This window comes from Osmia bicornis, chromosome 15 (assembly GCF_907164935.1).
Source record: "Osmia bicornis bicornis chromosome 15, iOsmBic2.1, whole genome shotgun sequence".
In the NCBI taxonomy this organism is placed as follows: Eukaryota; Metazoa; Arthropoda; class Insecta; order Hymenoptera; family Megachilidae; genus Osmia; species Osmia bicornis.
In genome coordinates, this window is record NC_060230.1 from 8,480,943 (window position 1) to 8,501,584 (window position 20,642).

At 41.2% G+C, this 20,642-nt stretch overlaps 1 protein-coding gene and 1 long non-coding RNA gene across 4 annotated transcripts; one reads left to right on the forward strand and one right to left on the reverse strand.

Annotated features, from left to right (window-relative positions):
* Positions 1-418: 418 nt before the first annotated feature.
* On the forward strand, positions 419-20,367 carry LOC114876491 (neurogenic locus notch homolog protein 3). Of its 3 annotated transcripts, none has more exons than XM_029188002.2 (10): positions 419-1,344; positions 1,435-1,548; positions 10,335-10,470; positions 14,269-14,699; positions 15,119-15,665; positions 16,553-16,796; positions 16,876-17,144; positions 17,269-19,050; positions 19,127-19,584; positions 19,707-20,367. In XM_029188002.2, the coding sequence occupies exons 3-10, from the start codon at positions 10,374-10,376 to the stop codon at positions 19,866-19,868; spliced, it is 3,990 nt and encodes a 1,329-aa protein (XP_029043835.2). In that variant the 5' UTR covers positions 419-1,344; positions 1,435-1,548; positions 10,335-10,373; the 3' UTR covers positions 19,869-20,367. The 3 variants fall into 3 exon arrangements, with proteins under 3 accessions (XP_029043835.2, XP_029043833.2, XP_029043832.2); XM_029188000.2 differs by having other exon boundaries at positions 419-672; positions 1,171-1,548; XM_029187999.2 differs by having other exon boundaries at positions 419-1,548.
* LOC123988513 lies at positions 13,433-15,144 on the reverse strand. The gene is made up of 3 exons (XR_006830127.1): positions 15,055-15,144; positions 14,545-14,968; positions 13,433-13,745 (listed from the first exon to the last, which is right to left on the reverse strand). It is a non-coding gene; the product is annotated as an uncharacterized LOC123988513 (long non-coding RNA).
* Positions 20,368-20,642: the final 275 nt, after the last annotated feature.

Sequence of the window (20,642 nt, forward strand, 5' to 3'; positions counted from 1 at the left end):
TAAGAAGAAAGATGGGCGTGTGCAAGGCTTTTCTGCAGGATGCCTATTGGCTCGTTTCCTCTGCGGATACAGAGCTGCTGGAACCGCACTTTTTCGTGTCTACGGCCAATACGACGGGTAGATACCGTAAAGTTGCAGGAGTAGTACGTTCCTGAATCGAATTCCGGACGTGCCTGTACGAGCTGCATGAATTTTTCTCCGAGTTCCCGTTTCTCCATCCGATTCTCTTTGGAGGTACAAGATGAGCCATGCAATTGGGCCAAGTTATATCACACCCTTACAAGGAAGATGATATTTCCTTCTGGCATAAGAAAAATAAAATTGTAGACATTTTCTATGACTTCAGTTTTTTGAATTTATAGATATTTCTAAATATTTGTAATGCGAGCGAATTGATGAGACGGAGACTGGCGTATTTTGCAGCGGACAACCAACTAATCGTTGAAATTGACAATAAGATTAATCCTGATTATTTTTCACACCTCTGCGAGCAATATCAGGACATTTCAAAACAATCGACTACCAGAGGCAGTAGACCCAATAATGTATGTATTCATTGTTCCAATAGGTAGACCGTGTCTCGATCATAGGCCGTTGACTACGGGAGCGTAATTCCGAATGGTTTTGGGTCACCTGGGTCGATCGATGACCCGTTTCATCTATCATTGAAATGTAAGCAACAAATGAGTTACATCAGCAATTTTTACGAGTAACAGGAGGGTAGAACGAGTTAAGGGTAATCGAGTATTCATGGTTCTCTAGTTTGATAGGGGTACAATTTTATAGATACGTTATAGCGTAATAGAACGTTTCATGTTTTATGCTTGAGATGGACGCATCATAAATGACATACATAAAATATTAGCCATGAAGGTTTTTAACACGACTGACACACTGGGAATTGATTAATTTTCTAATTGGAGATCAACCAATTATTAATATTAATACTATTCAAAGTCTGTCTTCTGTTTTCTATTATTCAATTATTCAATTATTCATAATTTCCAGAATCAAAAATTGTAGATTATCCGTAGAAAAAGAAATTAAAATGTCTAAGCTTCATTATATTTCATGATAGTCTTGTGTCATCGATTCTCATGAAACTTGATACGTATCGGAATTGAATGAAACAATCTAAATGGAAATAAAAATTTGGTGGATCGAATCCAGCAGGATCGCCGGTGTTACGCGGTTGTCCAGAGGTTGGCGTACGTCGACAGGGCCGTAGAATTCTAGAAGGGGGTCATCATACGAGGCCGGCACCGTCGAACGCACCGAGCCAGGACAGTGTACGAACGTCATTCGGCGCGGACTGAGCGGCTAAAGGCGCGTTACTTCCGAGCGGTACCGTCATTTCAAACAATTCCTTCTGCATTTCTTTCATTGTAATTTTACACTGCAAACATTTAGTGCAATTCACGATTAAACTGTCAGGAACAATCGAAGCGGCGCAGTGAGAGAAATCATAGTGCGAGGAATTTCATTCAAGGAGAACCAGGATTATAATTTTCTGCGCGTTTCTTCGCGTGTGGATTACAGCAAATCAAAGTGAGTCTTTATTTTTTTTTAATTGTTCATCTTTCAGCTTTCATTCATCGCGAAATCGACGTACGTTCGATGAAAGTTGAGAAACTTTCCGATCACCTTTTTCGTGTACTTAAAAAATTTTCTGTTAAACTTGTTCCAGCAAGGGACTTTATAGACGATGAATTTTTCCTTCCGTTTTAACGAAGATATCTTAGCCACAGGTTATATTCGATGTTTTATTTATGAGAGTTGAATTTCTTTCTGGGTCGTGGATGCTCGAGGAACGCTTTTAAAATTCAAGTACACGTGTGTTTAATTCATTCTTTTATTCCGGCTGATTAAAAATGCTATGCGAGATAAATTTTTTTTCTTCTTACATTTTGCTGAAAATACCGAGTTTTTCTTACGCGACGTTATATCCCGAAGCGGAATTTCTTTTCGCATCCGGGTTTAAGATTTTTTTTTTAATTACATTAGCAATTGAATAACTTCCTTGCGAGCATGTGTGGAGATCCTATCTCTTGTATAATGATCTGTTATATTTCAATTTTATGCATACAGGATCTTTCAGTGAACGAATGAAACATCAATCGGCAATGTTTCTCTCCTTTCCACGCGTCAACTTATCAAATGCTTTTTCATGGTGACAGAAGTTACCCTCGGGCGCAGTAATCTGGTATCAAAAATAAAATTACAAAAAAAAAGAGGAATTGTTGAGTACAGATGGATACCACAGACGTTTCTCTACATTTCATTGTCAGTCAAATGTTGCAAAACTTTAGAAAATGATATTTGAAATTTCAAACAATTACAGCAGAATGTATTCCAGAATTAAAATTGAATAAATTGTAATTAGAGCCGTTTCAACGATCCATGGGTTAAAAATTACAAGAATTTAATTGGCCTGAAATAAGGGAGGCGAAAGATTGGAATTTTTTGATTTATACCACCAACAACGCGAAGAAGCATTTTCTCTCTGGTTTCAGAGAAAAATGAAATTAACTCTCGGCTATTTTCATTCGTTACCCAGCGACGTTGCAATTACCTCGTTTCTTGTGGCCAAAAAAGCCTCGAATATAAACCAGTCACGTGCACATTTTTCCAATAAAGATGCTAGATATTTTTTTTTTCATTTTTTAATTGCAATTATTCAGTGAAATTACATCGATGTTTCGGCACGAATTCGCTTTCGACTCGAGCGTGGAATTCATCGGCGATCGTGGCCACGTAAATCCGCGCGCGAGTCAATTAATTCCCGTGAAATCCGTGTCCACTTGTGCGTGCACTTTCTAAACTGCAACAGGAATGCAATTTCTAGCAGGTGCACGTTTTTCCTAAAACCGAGCGCTGTTCTCAAGGACTTCCCGTGATTTTCCACGTTTCCATGTACATATACGAGGTGTTCAACAGATAAATATGCTGTGTTTCAGAATGGCCCCACCAAAATTGAGAATTCAGGTTCGGTATATAACCTAAATTGACTACAAGAAACCGATTAAAGTTGGTTTCAGAGCTGAATGTCTTACCGTTTTCGAGAAACCGTAGTAAGGTTAGGTTATATTAGGTTAGGTTCTGTGTATGCGCAGTATCGAATAGCGCATGCTCAGTACCGGATAGCGCATACGTAGTCCCAAAATTGTACAAAAATTTCTTACCACGATATCTCAAAAACGGTAAGACATCCGGCTCTGAAACCAATTGTAATCGATTGCTCTCAATTTTGGTGGGGACATTCGGAAACTTATCCGATAAATAATTGAGAACGTTTTGAATAAATGGTTCTTTCAAATCAAGCAAGAATAATATGGTTTCTAGTTATTAAATATTATAAAATATGGTGTATAACTAATATGGGACCCTTTTTCCCTACATTGTCATTTTCCCTGGGGATGCTGACGGGGAAGGGTGAAAAGCCGGGACATCACCATTATTCCTGGGGAAGCCTGATTTGATCGCGAGTGTACATACGCGTTTTCTCGTCGATGTGCCCTGGGTATTAATCGTCCCAACTTTCTTTGCACGCCTCTTTCGTCTTGTTTCACGCGCATTCTTTTGTTAGCACCTTGAGAATACTTTGCAAAGTATTTTGTGCTTCGTTCAAGTTAAATTATACCTATAGTATTCTTTTGAATATTATGTTTCTCTTTAACTTTAATTGCAGTATCAGTAATAAATAAAAATCATGAGTTATAGTAATAATCCCTCGATAAAAGAAAATTCAAAAATCTAATCGTACTACATGAATGAAAAAGCTGTATAAAATTTCTAAAGCCATTTGAATCGCAATATGATTCTCCATTTTTAATATCTGCCTGATTTTCCGAACGTTAGGTACTGTAATTAAGCCGCTGAAATTAATTGGTAGATGATCTGAAATCGTACAGCGAAACATCGTTTCGCAACTCATCAACTTTCAATATACATATTACGCCGCGTCGCGTCGGTTAAAACGTCGATCACATATCTCCGGAAGTAATGAAAATTTCATTTTCAGCGGAATTATCGAAAATTCGATGCTGTAATTTATTTCGACTCTACCTGGTACAGTATCTCCATGAATTCTAATTATCACAATCGATACTTCCTATACCGAGTAGGAACCAGGAATGTTCATTTAATCGAGTTACTTTCCCGTCCTGTGTACCTACACTTTTATCAACGTTTATTTTCCCTTTTACGAGCCGCGGTTCCACGCAAACGTACCAACTTCGACTTCCTTCCTCCAACACGCATTTCCTGCTCGCTGAAATTTCTGCTTTGCGGGCAATGCTTGAAACTAGGATCAGAAATGATATCACGCCGAGTAATTAATTACTGTATACTACTCAGAATACTCGAAAATTAAAATGTCGGATATCAAAGGTTGAAGGGGTAGCCTTACATGTTTGTAACTAAAAAGTTAAAGCTACTGTCTTCAACCGAAAACTCATCTTTCCAAAAGCTTTCCCTTCGACGAGCCATATTCCCATGGATCGTTATCGAATGCCATCCGGATTTTACACCACACCTACCACGGAATTTTTACCGAGTCTTCTGACCGTGCAACCCGTATTCCTGAATCAACCGTTCCATGCACGCCGACTTCGTTCATCCTCTGCGACGACACAAAGAGTTTCCAATAGTATTTCGCAAAGAAAGCGGCCTTGTGCATCGTGGCTCTCCTCAAAGAAACCGCTTATCCTTCTTTGCGAAACAGTCCCGAGATCATTAAACGAGCTTTTTCCCTGGAGATTGGATCCTGCCCGCGAAATATCGCACTTTAATTGTATCAAATTTTCCGGCGGATTCATCTTGTCGAATATCTTCTGTCATTCCGGAATCCTCGTCCATTCGATTGGTCCAGGATGTCTGTACCTTTTCGCTCGCCGAGTATTCTTCGATATTACGGCTCACATTTCTCTATCGATACGAGGGTTACGGCTTCGTAAAATTCCGCTGGCTTTGGGAAAATTGGGACGTCCTCGTTTTCGAACTCTTTCCAGGAACATGAATACTGGTTTTTTATTTTTCAACTTTCCACCTACATATGTACCCTTCTTCCTTGATGAATAAATTTTTTGGAAAGCCTCTTAAATTCTAAATTGAATAGTGAAATTCTGTACTAAAGAACACTATAACAAATAATCCTCCTTTTTGAACTTTGCCAGGAACATGAATACTGGTTTTTTATTTTGCAACTTTCCACTTGCACATTCATCTTTCTTCTTTGGCGGATAAATTTTTTGGAAAGCCTCTTAAATTCTAAATCGAATGGTGAAATTCGCGATGACTTCTGTACTGAAGAACACCATAACAAATAGTCCTCGTTTTCGAATTTTTCCAGGAACATGAATACTGGTTTTTTATTTTGCAACTTTCCACCTAGACATTCACCCTTCTTCTTTGACGGATAAATATTTTGGAAAGCCTGTTAAATTCTAAATCGAATGGTGAAATTCGCGATGACTTCTGTACCGAAGATCACCATAACAAATAGTCCTCGCAATGTTCCGATCTGATTAGCGCGTCTGTGTTTCTCATATGGCAACTTCCGATGCAGTCGAACGCGGAAACGTAGCACGGATATCACGTGTTCCAGATCATTTCTGAATAGACGTCTGTATACGGTAGAAAGTTGCCTACTAAATACCTTTTTCCAACGTATATTTTCTACGCGCTACTAATGATACCGCGTTCCTTTTATCCGCTCTACCCCATTGAAAAGAGAGCATTTTCAAATTGTCGCCTAGAGAAAAGACGAACAGAAGCGAAGGAAAGAAGTGAGAATAACAGAGGTGGAAATGCTTTGAAACATTTTCTGGAACTCGTGTGACGTAACGTCCGTCTCCGTGCTGAATTCTGTCCGTGTGCCATTGTTGGCGAACACCATGAAACGAGGACGAAGGGAAAACTGACTGCTGAATGTTGCAATGGTGGTTGCCTTTTCGTGAAAGTGTCGTGCGAATGGGATTATACCAACTAGTACTAGAAGCTAGACAACTTTGATCGTAGCCTGGACGATGTAGCAAGTCGGTAGAGTAACTGGGTACTAGGATACCCGACCGAATCTGTCGGACTTCTTTCGAGCGAGACCGGAAGTATTGGATTCGCATAGATCGCGAAGCCGACCGAGCCCAACCACACTTTTCCGAGTCTGCCCAAGGGCAAAATGGGTCAAATAATTAAGAAATAAAAATGATGGAATTGCAAAATGATCAAGGGTGTTCATTATTATAAATTCAGCACGGTATCTGAATACCTTATAAAGATCTGACGCTTTTGGGTATGAAATATCGCAATAAATCGATTAATGTTGCGATGATACAAGTTTTAATTCTCTGCAGGTTTTATTTCAAAGCTTAGGCATTACGAAATATGCTTGTTTTATTAATTAATAAATTATCGACCTCCACTCAGTAAATATGTAAATTAAAAATAAATTTAAAAGCAAAATTTTGCTTATTTAGTAGTGTACCAAGCTTGGTCATTATGAAATATGCCTGTTTTGTTAGTTAATAAATTATCGATTCCCACCCAGTGAATATGTAAATTAAAAATAAATTTAAATGCAAAATTTCCATAGAAAGTGTAGAAAGTTGATTTTAAATATGCCTATGACTTTCTGAAAGCCAGTAACGTTCAATTAGCTCACGAAACATTTTGTTCCAATTATTCGTGGAACAAATCCATTAAACGCGAATCCCAGTTCTATCTCCCTTCTGTTTTTAAGCGTCCTTATAAATGTACAGGGGGAATTCGCAAGCAAGCGAACAACAAACCCACGGTTAATGCCCGGATCGGCTTTTACCGACTTTCAGTCGGGAATAAAGGGAACAATGAAAGAATATGTGGTGATAATGTACACGCGATGAGAAAATGCAGTCTCGTTAGCCGTTGTTCTTCAAGAACAACGAAAACGGTAACACGTTGTGTAAGAGTTCGACATTCGACGAACAAACGTTTCAGAATGTACGCTTGAGTGGAACGAAAGTTGTTGCCAGCAGAGTGGTTGGAAAAGGTTCTGTTCTTCAAGGTATAGGAGTCTTTCTAATGGCATACAATATCGTTGTTATGCATACTGCAGGTGCACTAGTTTCCTTTAGAGAGGCTATCATCGTTAATGCCCAAGGATACGTGAAATACTTTGCATTGAACAAAAATACTTTTCTCCTATAAGAAGAATTTCTCACCGTTCTAAGACATATATTCACCAAGTACGCATTTTACTATCCCATAACTGCTGTATCGTTTTCGTTAGCACCTGGTATTATCTCCATTATCGTCTACCTGTGCGGGCTCGTTGGAACGCGGAGAACCGAATCGCTTTCTAACGGAAGAAAAAGAATCTAGGAAGTTTGAAACCATACTGCTGGTATAAAGCTGTGATCCATAACGCGAAGTGTTAACCCAGTCGATGATATAAACGCGTGGGTACTTTCTATTTTCGTCGGATCCACGTTTGTACCAGTGAGCTACTTATCAGCGGTGAAAAAGAAGGATGCAGCCGATCGTTCTTTTCATTCAAAGTGGTCCACCATGAGTCAATTCCGGTTTTCGTTCTCGCGAGAAGCTCATTCACGTTTTCCCATCGGTCGATGACCCCATCGGGCGGAGGTAGACCTCGTGGAACTCATTTTAAAGCAACCTTTCCATGAAAGTGTTCCATCGATGACGCAGACAAGGTTGCCGTGTGTGTATTCGTGTTTGACAATAGAAAGTTAAGACGAGAGAGCAGAGCCGGCTCGACCCGGAAGGAACCTCCGATGATGACGAACTGACCCACATCCTGAGCATGTGTCTGTATTAGCCTTGAAAGAGCGACCAATCTTCCCGCGCTACGAACCATCTTTTGATCTTTGCAGAATACACTGGCGAACTTTTATTTTTCCAGGCATATTACAATGGAATTTTTTTGTTTTTAGAAAATTCCCTGCCTTCGATACTATGCTTTCCCAATTACTATTACTATTTAATAAAGAAATGCTATTTCTTTTTTTCTTTCATTTCGTTGCCTCGACAATTTCGTTTCGTCTGGGCCTAACATAATGCCAGTCATGTAGGTAGAAAAGTAAAGGTAGCTTTTATGTACGCTGAAATTACCCACGTTACATCCTTTGGGAAGCCTTTAAATTTAGGGTGTATCCTGTCGTATGAATAATGCATCGAGAAAGAGTGTACGAACCGTGGTCAGGACCCTAACGTCACGGTAATTACACCGATGATCACGTTCAGATTACGTTCGACGATCGTTACACCGTTATTAGACCAAAAATTTTATCATAATAATTTTGACGTAGAAGAATCGTTCGTATACCTTGGATAACTCCGTAATAATTTCACTTCGACTAAATGATTTTATTTTCAATTTCTAAATTAAACAGAAATTGACGATTTATAGTATTCTTTTATTTAACCTTGGGATGGCGGACCATAGAGAGAGGCCTATCTCAATTTAACCCTTTGCTACACGGTAACACATTATATGTATCACACATCTAAAATCTCACACCCTGGTTATTTTTGTGCGGAAACTTTTCTTACGTGATACTGACAATGAGATGTGAATCTAACAATTTGTTCATCTCGGAAATTTCCCTTTGTTTATTGAATTTTGTTATAAACAAATGAACCATGAAAAAATGCTGTTTTTTTGTTTTTTTTTTCTTTCGTATTTTTTTTTTTAAATCGATTCTGATAAAATTCGAATGTGAACATATTGATATTTTGATGCTGATTTATATTTTTGGGGTCACTGATTACGGAACTGGAATCAGATTTTTAAAATCCAAGATGGCGGATCCACTATGGCGGACCAAAAAAATAGAAAATATCGCTGATGTTGTGAAATTTTGAATATAAGAGTTTTTGGGAACGCTGATTACAAATCTGGATTCAGATTTTCGAAATTCAATATGGCTGTCGCTGTGAATTCGCCATCATGAATTTTGAAAATCTGATTCCAGATTCGTAATCAGCGACCCCATGAACCCCTTATGCAAATAACATTAAAAAAACTGTTTACATAGAAAAATTCGTGCATGAAAGGGTTATTTTAAAAATCTGTTACTATAGATCTGAGTCACGATTCACCCTGCATTTACCATAGAAATAAGATTTAAAAAAAAGATTAATGTAGTTAGAGAAACACGAATGAAATATTGATAAGAAGAGAAGAGAAAGAATTGCAGCAGCAAGCAATCGGCTATTGAAAGAAAAACACCTCTGTTTTTTCTTTTAATCATCTTTTTACCCAAGGAACGATGGTCACAATGAAAATATCCAGGAGCTGGCAAACGAAAAGAAAGGCAACGTCCTCGTCGAACTTGTAACGAGGAACAAAGGGAGGTGAAAAGAAACGAAAACGACCTGACAATTCGTAGATCCCGAAGCCAACCACGGCTCATGAATAACGGAGAGGAATGCATTAGAATATTCACTGCGGCATAACGAATAAGGAGACATAACTTTCCTTGTTATTTTTCTTTATTTCAAACCTGACAATCTTTAAATTGTCTATCGTCCATGATTTTACTAAAAGCATTACTCGTTAAACTAATTATTGATTCGTATCTTGAATTGCAAAATCAATTGTCTGGTCTGTCTACAAAATAACCAAAAAGAATTTTTTTCTATTATTATTGTTGAAAACGTTTCAACGTACGAGATAGATTTCATTTCAATTGAACCGTGTTGTTACCCCTTTTTTTCCATTTCGACGAGTTCGTTTTGAAGGTAGAAATGAAAAGAGTGCTCCTTGCATTCGCGTCGACGAGTTTTGATTTCTCGGCCGGAAAGTTTTTCCATTACTGGATCTATAATCTTGGCTTTTATTGGCCTCAAAACGCGAGACGCAAGTTTGAAAGAAGTTTAACAAATTCCACGGAAAAACGGGATCTGATCTGCCCTCACGCGTGCCAACTTTCTTTCTATATTAATTATTTCGTCGAATAATCTTTAATTGAACGAACAAAATATTCTTTGCATTTATCCTATTATTTATGTCACGCTATTTTATTAATAATTCTTGATACGTTAGGAATTTAACCCAGACCTAGTTCAATTCTAACTCGCTTTCTAATTCAATCCAAATATGCTCTAGTAATTTCTTGCAGAGGTTCTCAATCAAGATTCAATCTAAATCCAATGGAGATTTAATCGACTTCTCGGGTACCCGCGAAATTGCCAATATTCAAATTGAAGGTCAAAATTGAAAATAAATGAAGAAATTTCAAAAAAGTGAACAATTCATTCTGTTAAATGAACATTCTGTTTAATCGATTATTTAACAGCGCTATTAATTTCGATTCTTTTTCTTCTTCTGATTATAGATATAGAGGCCGATTAAAAAATCACTTGATGCGCTGAGGATGCGCCGTGATTTCTGCAACGGTGGGCTTGCCTGCGCCGTTGTGTGGGTGTCATCGACCTGTCTGCTATTATCTTTGTCATCATCGGTCACAGCAGGTACGTCTACCTTTTTCCATCGACATTATTCCATTTTTTTTTCCCACCGATTTCCCTCATCCCTAGTTCCTGGCCGCCAGCTTCGTTCGTCCGTAATGATTGGTCCCGAATTATTGAAAGAGCGGCCATTAGCAAACAATAGAGCCTCGTCGTGTTCACGTTCGGCGAGGGACGAAGTGTGTGTAGGGGGAGGAGAGAGAGAGAAAAAAAAATGGAAAGCAAGCTCTCGAAACGGGCGTGTATCTGCATATAATGCAACGAACAGAAACGTGATCGGATTTCGAGAATCGTTCGTCGGACAGAGATTCGTCCTTGTGATGTTGCGAAAGACCAACAACTCTCCTGGGAGAAGGCAAACCAATGGTTGCCTCTAATCCTCCCTTTTAGCTCGTTCAAAGACACCTCTCACGGTGAAGTTTGCTCGTTCAAGTTTATTGTGAAATTGAAAAAGGAAAACTTTTACTTGATTCTCTATTATGGTAAACAGTAGCCAGTGGAGAAATAGAATTTACTTATGTAAATACCTAATTATGCAAGTACAGAGTAAGTACGTAATTATGTAAGTTGTAAAAGGAAATTTCTTTTACTCGAATGTAAGTGTTATAGCAGTGTAGATAAACTTTAATGGTATTATCGCTATCGAGTACCAAGTACCGAGTATCGAATGAAGAGTACCGAGTATGGAATGAAAAGTACCTAGAATCGAGTATCGAACGAAGAGTATCGAATACAGAGGACTGAGTACAGAGTATCGAACGAAGAGTATCGAATACAGAGGACTGAGTACAGAGTATCGAATGAAGAGTACCGAGTACTGAGAATCGAATGAAGAGTGCCGAGTACCGAGTATCGAATGAAGAGTACCGAGCATTGAGTATCGAATGACGAGTACCGAGTACTGAGTATCGAATGAAGATTATCTAGTACAAAGTATCGAATGAAGAGTACCGAGTACCGAGTATCAAATGAAGAGTAGGTACCGAGTATCGAGTACCGAGTATGGAATGAAGAGTACTTAGAATCGAGTATCGGGCGAAGAGTACCGAGTACCGAGTACCGAGTACCGAATACCGAGTACCGAGTACCGAGTACTGAGTACAGAGTATCGAATGAAGAGTACCGAGTACTGAATATCAAATGAAGAGTCCACAGTACAGAGTACCGAGTACCGAATTAAGATTACCGAGTATAAAGTATCGAATGAAGAGTACCGAGAACCGAGGACCGGGTACCAAGTACGGAATTAAGATTACCGAGTACAAAGTATTATCTGAAGAGTACAGAGTACCGAGTAACGAGTACCGAGCATCGAGTACGAAATACCAAATATCAAGTACCAATTTCCTAATACCAAATACCAAGTGTCAAGTACCAAACAAAATAAAGCAAATATTAAATACAAAGTACCAAGTATCGAGTACAAAATTCCAAGTACCAGTATGCCTGTATCAATTGATATGAGTAGATATACCCAGGAGGCCCACGAGTCTCCCTAATCAACGAGTTAATTATTTGCCGTGGATTATACAGCGGTGAACCAGGCTACATCCTGCAGGCGGATGAACGATCGCACTTAACGAGATACGTTAATTACGAGGTTAAATTGCCGATGGTGTGGACCGAACGACGCTCAAGTTCAATCGATTGGCAATGTGTTACAGCAGGATATCCCGGCGTTCTCGATAAATATCAGGGCCAGAACGATTTGCATGCTAGAGGCAATAACAAATTGAATTTCTCTCGCACCGTTAAAGTACATTCCTCCGCATTCCTTCGTCTCGACCCGCGAGTACATCTTTCCTCTTTACGTTTTCTCTTCGCTCTTTCACATTCTTGCCATTTTACCATTCCTACGTCTCCCGTCTCTTTTTTGATCCATCTACCGCTGTGCCGTTGCCGTTACACGCATTCCACGGATGCTTTTGTTCATGACTATCGTACTACACCGAGAGGATACACAGATGCTTTGCTCTTCGTTAAGATGTTGACTACCCGTGATGACAGTAGGAAATTAAATGATTTCATTTGGATATAGTTGGAAATTGAATGCTTAGATTCTGATGCTGTAGAGAATTGAAAGCTAAAATTTGAATATAGTAGAAAATCGAAGGTTTCGATTTATCTGTCACGAACAATCAATGAAAATCGTGAAAGTATAAAGTTTCACAGTTTTACAATGCCCTGGTTGCACCTATGTAAAATGCATGTAGTGGAAAGGACTGTGAATCTAATTATAATCCTAATCGCTCTAACAATTTTTTAACACTTATTTAATATATTATAGCAATATAATTTGCTAATTAAATTTTGATGAAACTACGTTCGGTGTTAATTTGAAGAAAAGGTCATATTGCACGGTGCAATATAATTCCATCGCAAGATAAAGGATGTCGTAACAGGGAAACTCGCACGAGGATTAACACGAAACGGCTATAATAGAGGTAGAAAGGCAGAAGAGAAAGAGGGCGATGGTCAACGAACCGGAAATTCGGGTAATCGGATGTGCTGGAAGTTTCACTGGACTTTTATGAAATCTTTAACGATGTGAGGATACAGCGGGCCCGGTATAGAGAGTCAAAGTAAAAAGTCGATTGAAATGCGACGCATGGATTTATATCTATCCTATATGTATATTCAACATGTGATTCAAGTAGTGTACGAATCCGGACGAATCCTTGGAAGCATGTCGCGTTGACAAAGGTAAATTTCAAATGACCCCTGAACGTGTTAATAAAAGTGTGCCTTACCATTAAACGTCCCTGAACGTTCATAAGACCCGAGTACACTTGACCCGAGCCTCTTCTATTCCGTTCCCGCCAAACATAATCATCGACCCGGATTATTTAACGCCAGCGGTGATCAGTAAGAGGATCCAGAAGAAACTCGTTCGTCAAAGTTTCGCGTGACCAGAGGCACTTGCTGTTAATCGAATCAATCGTCACAGTTGCATTCCTTTATTTCCTTCTCGCCTATAGCTACGACCCATCAGGCAGTCCGCAACGTCTGACTCAGCCGAGTTTGTTCTGGAAATGTGCTCGTATCACGTTAGGTAAGCGTAGTAAGTGTGGCAGTAGGATGCGAAGAACCGTTACCTCGACTCCCCGGCTATTTTTATTATTATTTCCCGTCGTCGTTGCGCTACACTTTGATTCATCGAACAAAGGCAAGCTGGGATACACGAGGATCGTGATGATGCCTGACCAATAAAGGTGTGTTCCTTGTAACCGAGACCCATAAACCACAGGCTCGCTTCTTCAAAACCAGCCGAATGTGCTCTTGAATAAATTTGTGTCAAGGTGTGCCGCTTTTTACAGAGCCGTTCCTACACTTTGTAAGCCAGACGAATATTTTTCGGAGGTTCCTTAATTAATAAACGGATTGGCGCCATGCTTGGCTGCGTCATTCGCCAGAGATACTTAATTCTGTATCTCTTAAAAGAAATGAAGTTTCTAACGATGGTCAATGGTGAAGGTGTGAATTTTAAAAATTAGGAAATTTAGTGCTTTCAGGTGAAAATTATTTAGAAATGGGAATTTCAGGATTTCAGAAGTAGAGATAAGAATATTTTAATTTGAAAATTCAGAATTTCGAGTATCGAATCGAAGTTAGTATCCGCCTCTCGAAATGAAGGATAGCTGAATTTTCAAATAATAGAATTTGCAAATTTCTATCCTGAATAATTAGAGCTATTTCCAGCATGATATATTTCCCATGAAAAACGGTAACTCTAACTAGCATTATCATTCCCACCAGTTACGCTGGGTAACTCGCTTAAAGACCTCCCGTTTGATTTTCCAGAACCACCGTTGAAGACGGTAGGTCGATGCCCATCCTTCGAGGAGCAGAACGTATGCCCATCGCGAGCGCCATCCTGCGAAAATGACTTCCAATGTCAAGCTGGGGGCGAACGTTGCTGTAAGACATCCTGCGGTAAGAAATGTGTCCTCGGCGAGCTGACAGGATGCGAGCAATTGGCCCAAGCAGCCATAAGAAGATCCCGTGCCCTGGGACCTCGTGGACTATCCCAATTCATACCAAAGTGTAACAACGAAACTGGGGAATTCGAAAGGATACAATGCCATCCCCGTGAGAACAGGTGCTGGTGCGTCGACAAAATCGGCGCTGAAGTTCCTGGTACCAGAGGGTCCAGCAAAGATGTTATCGACTGCGACAATCCTAGAAAATGTCCAGCTCATAGCTGTCGAATGTTATGTCCGTTAGGTTTCGAGGTAATTCTCCGATTAAAATGACGATTAAATTCTCATCCATTATGGTAACGAATGCATGATTGAAGTAACGTCAGAAAATTGTGTAGGCGATAATTGATCGAAAGGCTATACTCTATTGTTTTGCTGGCAATCAATTAGTCAACCGAGGCCACGTATCGCGGCAGTGAATGATGTCGCAAATGACCACTCTGTAATCTCGTTACCGTTGCTTTTACCGTTTGCAGAAATAACCGAACGACGCGATGTAGAAGAATGGTGATTTTCTCTCCCTAGCGGGGAAAAATTCATAAAAGATTTAATTATACTAGGTCGCTTAAAAATTTCACCATATTTTTGATAAAAAAAAAAATCTCACCAAGTTTGTTAACGGTCTGTTAACACGATACTACATTCGAGCGACTTCTCATTTGAATCGACAGATTGAGGCTAAAACTGGCTGCCCGAAATGCGAGTGCCGGGATCCTTGCCGCGGCATCATCTGTCCAGGGACCAGTCAAACGTGCGAGTTGATTGATGTAACGTGCGCTCGTCCACCGTGTCCGCCAATTCCCAGCTGTCGTAAAGCGAAATCCCTGTCGACTATATGCCCGGCTGGTGAACCGTTGCAAATCACAGATTCACCGAGGCCATTTCTTTGCGGCGACTCGCCCGGCAAACCGACCTGCCCGCCGATGTACAGCTGCTTGGTGGAGCCGAAACAAGAGTACGGCGTCTGTTGCCCTTCGAGCATCAATCTGAAACGAGCGGGAACATGCCCGTTAGAGGAACCGGCTATATGCGGCAACTCGTGTCAGCATGATTTAGAATGTCCTGATCCACAGAAATGCTGTACCAGCGAGAAATGCGGCGGAGGTGTTTGTTCTATACCTCAAGGTCTTAGCGCCTGCCATAGGGACAGAGTGCTGGCCGAGATGCTCAGCATATCCGAGAGACAGGGTCGCGGATACGTCCCACAGTGTACCGAAGGTGAGAGAAATTCATGGATTACTGATCCCTTTAAATCTTGGCTAAGTTACTGCTTTGGTTGATGGCTATGCTTTTTTAAGTTAACTCTCGCGACGGTAATTGGGTGCCCATTTCTTTTCCACTTCTAGTTACTTTTGAATATGCTTCTGAATTGAATTATTCTGAATATGCCTCTGTCATATGGGCTCCTAGCTTGCGCAGGCATGTTAACAATTGTTGCTCTCGAAAGGGTGCAGCATAGATTTTTGTGGTTCCTCTCCACTAGAACAGATCATCCAATGAGTAGATTTGACCATAATTACGAAGAAATCATGAATCGTTTCAATATACTGACTCTTGAGAATAGAAGAAGCATGGCTGAGGTGCTCTTCATTCAGCGTATCATCAACTGCTGCACCCTACTCGAGCAGATGAACTTTCACGTGCTTCAGCATGCTGTCAGGCCCTCTAAGTTATTCCTACCACCTCGATACTCCTTAAGGTTTGGACATACTGATCCTATCTGCAGATCATGCAAAACAGTCAATTTATATCAAGCGATGATCGACATCTTTAACGACTCTACCAGCAGCACTAAGACTAAAATCTGCAAATTATTTCAGCATTAACCTTGAACATTTCGGGGTATCACTGTAGCATTGGTATGTAATTACCGAGTAATTGTCGTCACGTATGCACTCTGCGGGTTTTGTGGCTATCAGTCAGGCCCAATTCTTAATCAGAAACATATTCAAATGTTGTACTTGTGCAAGTACTATATTTATGTATATATTATGTATGTGTATGAATGGACAAATACCCGTATAATAATAATAATAATAATAATAATAATAATTTTTAAAATTTCTTCAGCTTCATCCTCATTAACGTTCTAATTAATATTTCAGATGGAAGTTACGAGACCAGACAATGTTCGAGGAACGGTCTGGTTTGTTGGTGCGTGGATAACAACGGTCGGAAGATAACCGGTAGCATGGGACCGGCGGAGAAAGTCGATTGCAAGTCGATAACGAAGGGGAGGTCCCTTCCGGCATCCTGCGTTTCCCAGCAGTGCGCACAAGTTTGCCAGTACGGCTTTAAAACCGATGCTTCCGGCTGTCCAACTTGCGAATGCGATAATCCTTGCGAAGGGTAAACTTGAAACTGACAATTATTCGAGTAAAGCGTTCGGTAACATCGTTTCACCAGTCTGAATGTCATCGTTCCTCAGGTTTCCTTGTCCAGTAGGAGAAGAATGTGTACTAAATCGCGAAGATGGATGTCCAGACTTTCTTTGTCCAACGAGGCCAGAATGCAAAGCGAAGAAAACTTACAAGAGCCCCTGCGTCTATGGAACTCCTTTAATCGATGAAGAACGTAACGCGGTGACATGCTCAGCAAATGATACCTGTCCAATGGGTTATAAATGCACTGCTGTACCGGAAGCTGGACAGTCAGTGTGCTGTATGACTTCGGCTAATTCGACCAAGCCACAGACTAGTAAGATGCCTTTCATTTCAGAAGCGTAGAAATAGAGATCGTGGGCCGCGAAGGTCCTAATCTCACAGAAGTTAAAAAACCATGTATGTATGATTGAAAATCACTGATGATAATTTAATTTTAGTGTGCGAGTACCTGCGAGAATTCAACGATCGCATGGAAGGAACAAGAGATGACATGTCCTTGGCAATACCACCTCCTCAGTGTGAAAAGGATGGCAGCTACAAACCTCTCCAATGTCACAACGGCACCTGTTCCTGCGTGAACGACAGAGGAGTGATATTAAAGACAGGAGTAAATCGCAGTACCGACTGCAAGGAGATAAAGGACCTTTTGAAACTATGCGGATCTCTGTCCTGTGATTTAGCTTGTCCTTACGGCTACGAGGTCGACCCAACAGGCTGCGAGCAATGTCGCTGTCACGATCCTTGCAAAGACGTCAACTGTGGCCCTCAAGAGACCTGTACGATGGTGGATGTGAATTGTGGTTCTGGACAACACTGTCCAGCAGTTCCAGCCTGTTTAGCCACGAAGCCAGGACAGTGTCCGTATTTGGTTCCCAGCTCGTCCAGTTGCGAATTACAATGCAATAACGATCAGGAATGTTCAACGTCCGAAAAGTGCTGCTCCACCGGCTGTGGCACGCAGTGCGTAGCTCCAGTGATGGCCACTGCGTGTCAACACGCGCGCGCAGTGGCGGAACACGCAGCAAGGGAGTCTGGAGAACCGGCGAGGAGGACCTACATTCCCAGATGCGACGCCAGTGGAGCATTCGAGCCAGTCCAGTGTCACAACGGAATGTGCTGGTGTGTAGATAAAGAGGGCAGAGAGGCAGCTGGCACTCGTGTCCTCGAGGGCGTAGTGCCAAAATGTAACACGCCACTGCGATGTCCAGAAATTGACTGCAAGTTGGACTGTCCTGAAGGATTCGAACTGGACCCAGACACAGGTTGCCCGACGTGTTCCTGTAGAGACTCCTGCAAGAGTGTAACGTGTAGGGGTGAAAACGAGGCTTGCAGAATGGTGGAGGTAGCCTGCAGCATACCACCCTGTCCTCCCGTGCCTGTGTGTCTCCCTAAGAAGGACAATCCATGTCCTAACGGGTCTCCGCTACTGAACCCGGATGGATTACCTGCAACCTGTGGCCCGCATGGTCAACACTGCCCTTCCACGCACAAATGCGAATTATCTCCCTTAAATGAATATGCTGTGTGCTGTCCAAAACCTCGCGAAGTCTGCTTTGAACCACCAAGAAAAGTATCGTGTAGTCTAGGGATAAGCACGAACGAGACAGAGAGATGGTACTTCGACCCAGAACGCAACGAATGCAGAAGGCAAACAGAGTGCACTCTGGGTCACAATGACTTCTCCAGTCGTCTGGTCTGCGACACCGTCTGCCCTGTACTGTCGCAATGCGAGAGGCTCCGAGAAAAGAACTTAAAAACGTCTCAGAGACTGAAACAACCGACCTTCCTACCTAGATGCGACCCGGATAATGGCATGTGGGAGCCAGTCCAGTGTTTGGAACACGTCGGCGTTTGCTGGTGTGTCAACAGAAAGGGTCAACCGGTGAAGGGTTCGCTTACAAGAGGACCAGAGCCCAAGTGTAACTTCAGACAGGCCAGACGGGGAGGCAGAGGACCGGCGGTTCAAGAAATCGACCGTGAAATTCAGGCTTTCATGGAGAACGCTCTGATAAACTTGGAAAGCGACGACAAGCAAATAGAAAAGGTGTTGGGTACTAGGTGTCAGGCGATGAAGGACAGAGGACACGTGCCGGCCATTTGTGACCGTCAGGGGAGGTTTGAACCAACGCAGTGCGCTGGTGACACCTGCTGGTGCGTCGACGAGGCGGGAAATCAGTTAATTGGATCTGAACCCTTCTTGAAAGGAACCAACATATGCTGTAAGAAACATTTGTTTCACCTCCGAATCACTTTACAAAGAGAAAAGTTCTAAAATTGTATTTTTATTATACTTAGTGCCAACCCCAGTAGAAGCTGTCGAAGTCAGCCTACGTTTCCCCGGTAGATTCTTAGCCGATGACGAAGCTACCTTCATCAGACAAGCAGGGGATCTCCTGCATGATCTAGGCGCCAGATTGAGGAACGACATACGCGTGGAGATCAATCAAGATTCAGCTCTGCTCAGTTTTGAAATAATAGGACCTAACAAGGTCGATGTAGCTTTCCATTTGGAGGAATTGACTCGAATCCAAAAATTGTCCATGTTGGGTTCTTTCGCGGACGCTACCATGTCTCGTTTCACGCATAGATCAACCCCAATGGCTATGCAAAGTCGAATAGTCGCACTGGAACAACGGGAGATCCTCACGGAAGTAGAAGCTCCGGTTTATCAGACAGCCACTCTGGTTCTGGCTGCAGGAAGCGCTTTCATAATCAGTAGTTTATTGATTCTGTTAATGTTGTACCGTAAAAAGGTACATAATTATACATAAAACTCTTCCAAGTATTTTTTATTCATGGATCATAGCTAACCTGGTATCTGTCGCTAAATGATTTACCAATTTGGGAATTAAAATATTTTAACATTTTATTTCAGATGAAAATGAAGGATCCATCAAAGGTATTGGCAACGGACCAACATTTTCTCGCGTACCAACAACCTGTCTATGTGATATCAGGAGTAGAACAGGACGAGAAGAAGAAGGACATCGCTGAAGCGCAGGACAATACAACGTCGGACGTGATCGTGGGAACATAGAACGATCGACGGATCGATGATTCTCATTCCATGCGCGATATAGTCATGAAGTCACATTCTCGTAATCCATTTCCCCTCCTTACTACGATAAAATATTTATTCTTGAATACGAGATACATTGCGACTGGCTAGAATCGACGGTCGACCGAATGGATTGCAAGCAGTACTTCCTTCATTGTGCATTATTTAATTCACGATACAGGATGTACAAACTTGCGATATAGTTTTTTTTTTTTTTGTTTTTTTCAAGGGAGGGAATTAATTCGGTCGATCGCCGAGGGAATAGTTCTTAATTTAAGAAGAACAATCCGATTTTCTCGCGGGTCTCATACTCTCTGCTTCATCTAAAACGTCGGAGCCGCTAACGCAAAAGTGTCCTGGCCCGAGAATAATGACGCGAGGATATCGTTGCGTTAATGTATCATCGTGGGTGTAAATACTAGACTCATAACTGTGTTCGTTTATTTATATAGCTCAATAAAAACCAGAAATTCCTTTATTCAATGAAAATTTATCATTTCGCTCCGATACGTTTCGGATGCGAGGCCAACTGTCCGCCCTATCGGAGACCTATTTCTCTAAATCAATATCCCTAATGTGTCCTACCAGTTGATTTTCCTATTCTATATTAGAAAAGAAAAAGTATCCGTTCTTTCTACGGAAGATACATTTTGGATGAGAGATTTTGTTTTCAAGTGGTTCTGGATGTTTCAGCGGATGCTGGACATGAGTACCGTAAGTAGAAATGCTTTTTTTAGCCAGACCTCCACCAAT

Excerpts from the sequence above, each read along its gene's own strand:
- LOC114876491 (XM_029187999.2), top strand. The coding sequence starts at position 10,374 with ATGCGCCGTGATTTCTGCAACGGTGGGCTTGCCTGCGCCGTTGTGTGG. Across the intron at positions 14,700-15,118 it reads TATGTCCGTTAGGTTTCGAG|ATTGAGGCTAAAACTGGCTG; the intron begins GTAATTCTCCGA and ends TTGAATCGACAG. Across the intron at positions 19,585-19,706 it reads TAATGTTGTACCGTAAAAAG|ATGAAAATGAAGGATCCATC; the intron begins GTACATAATTAT and ends ATTTTATTTCAG.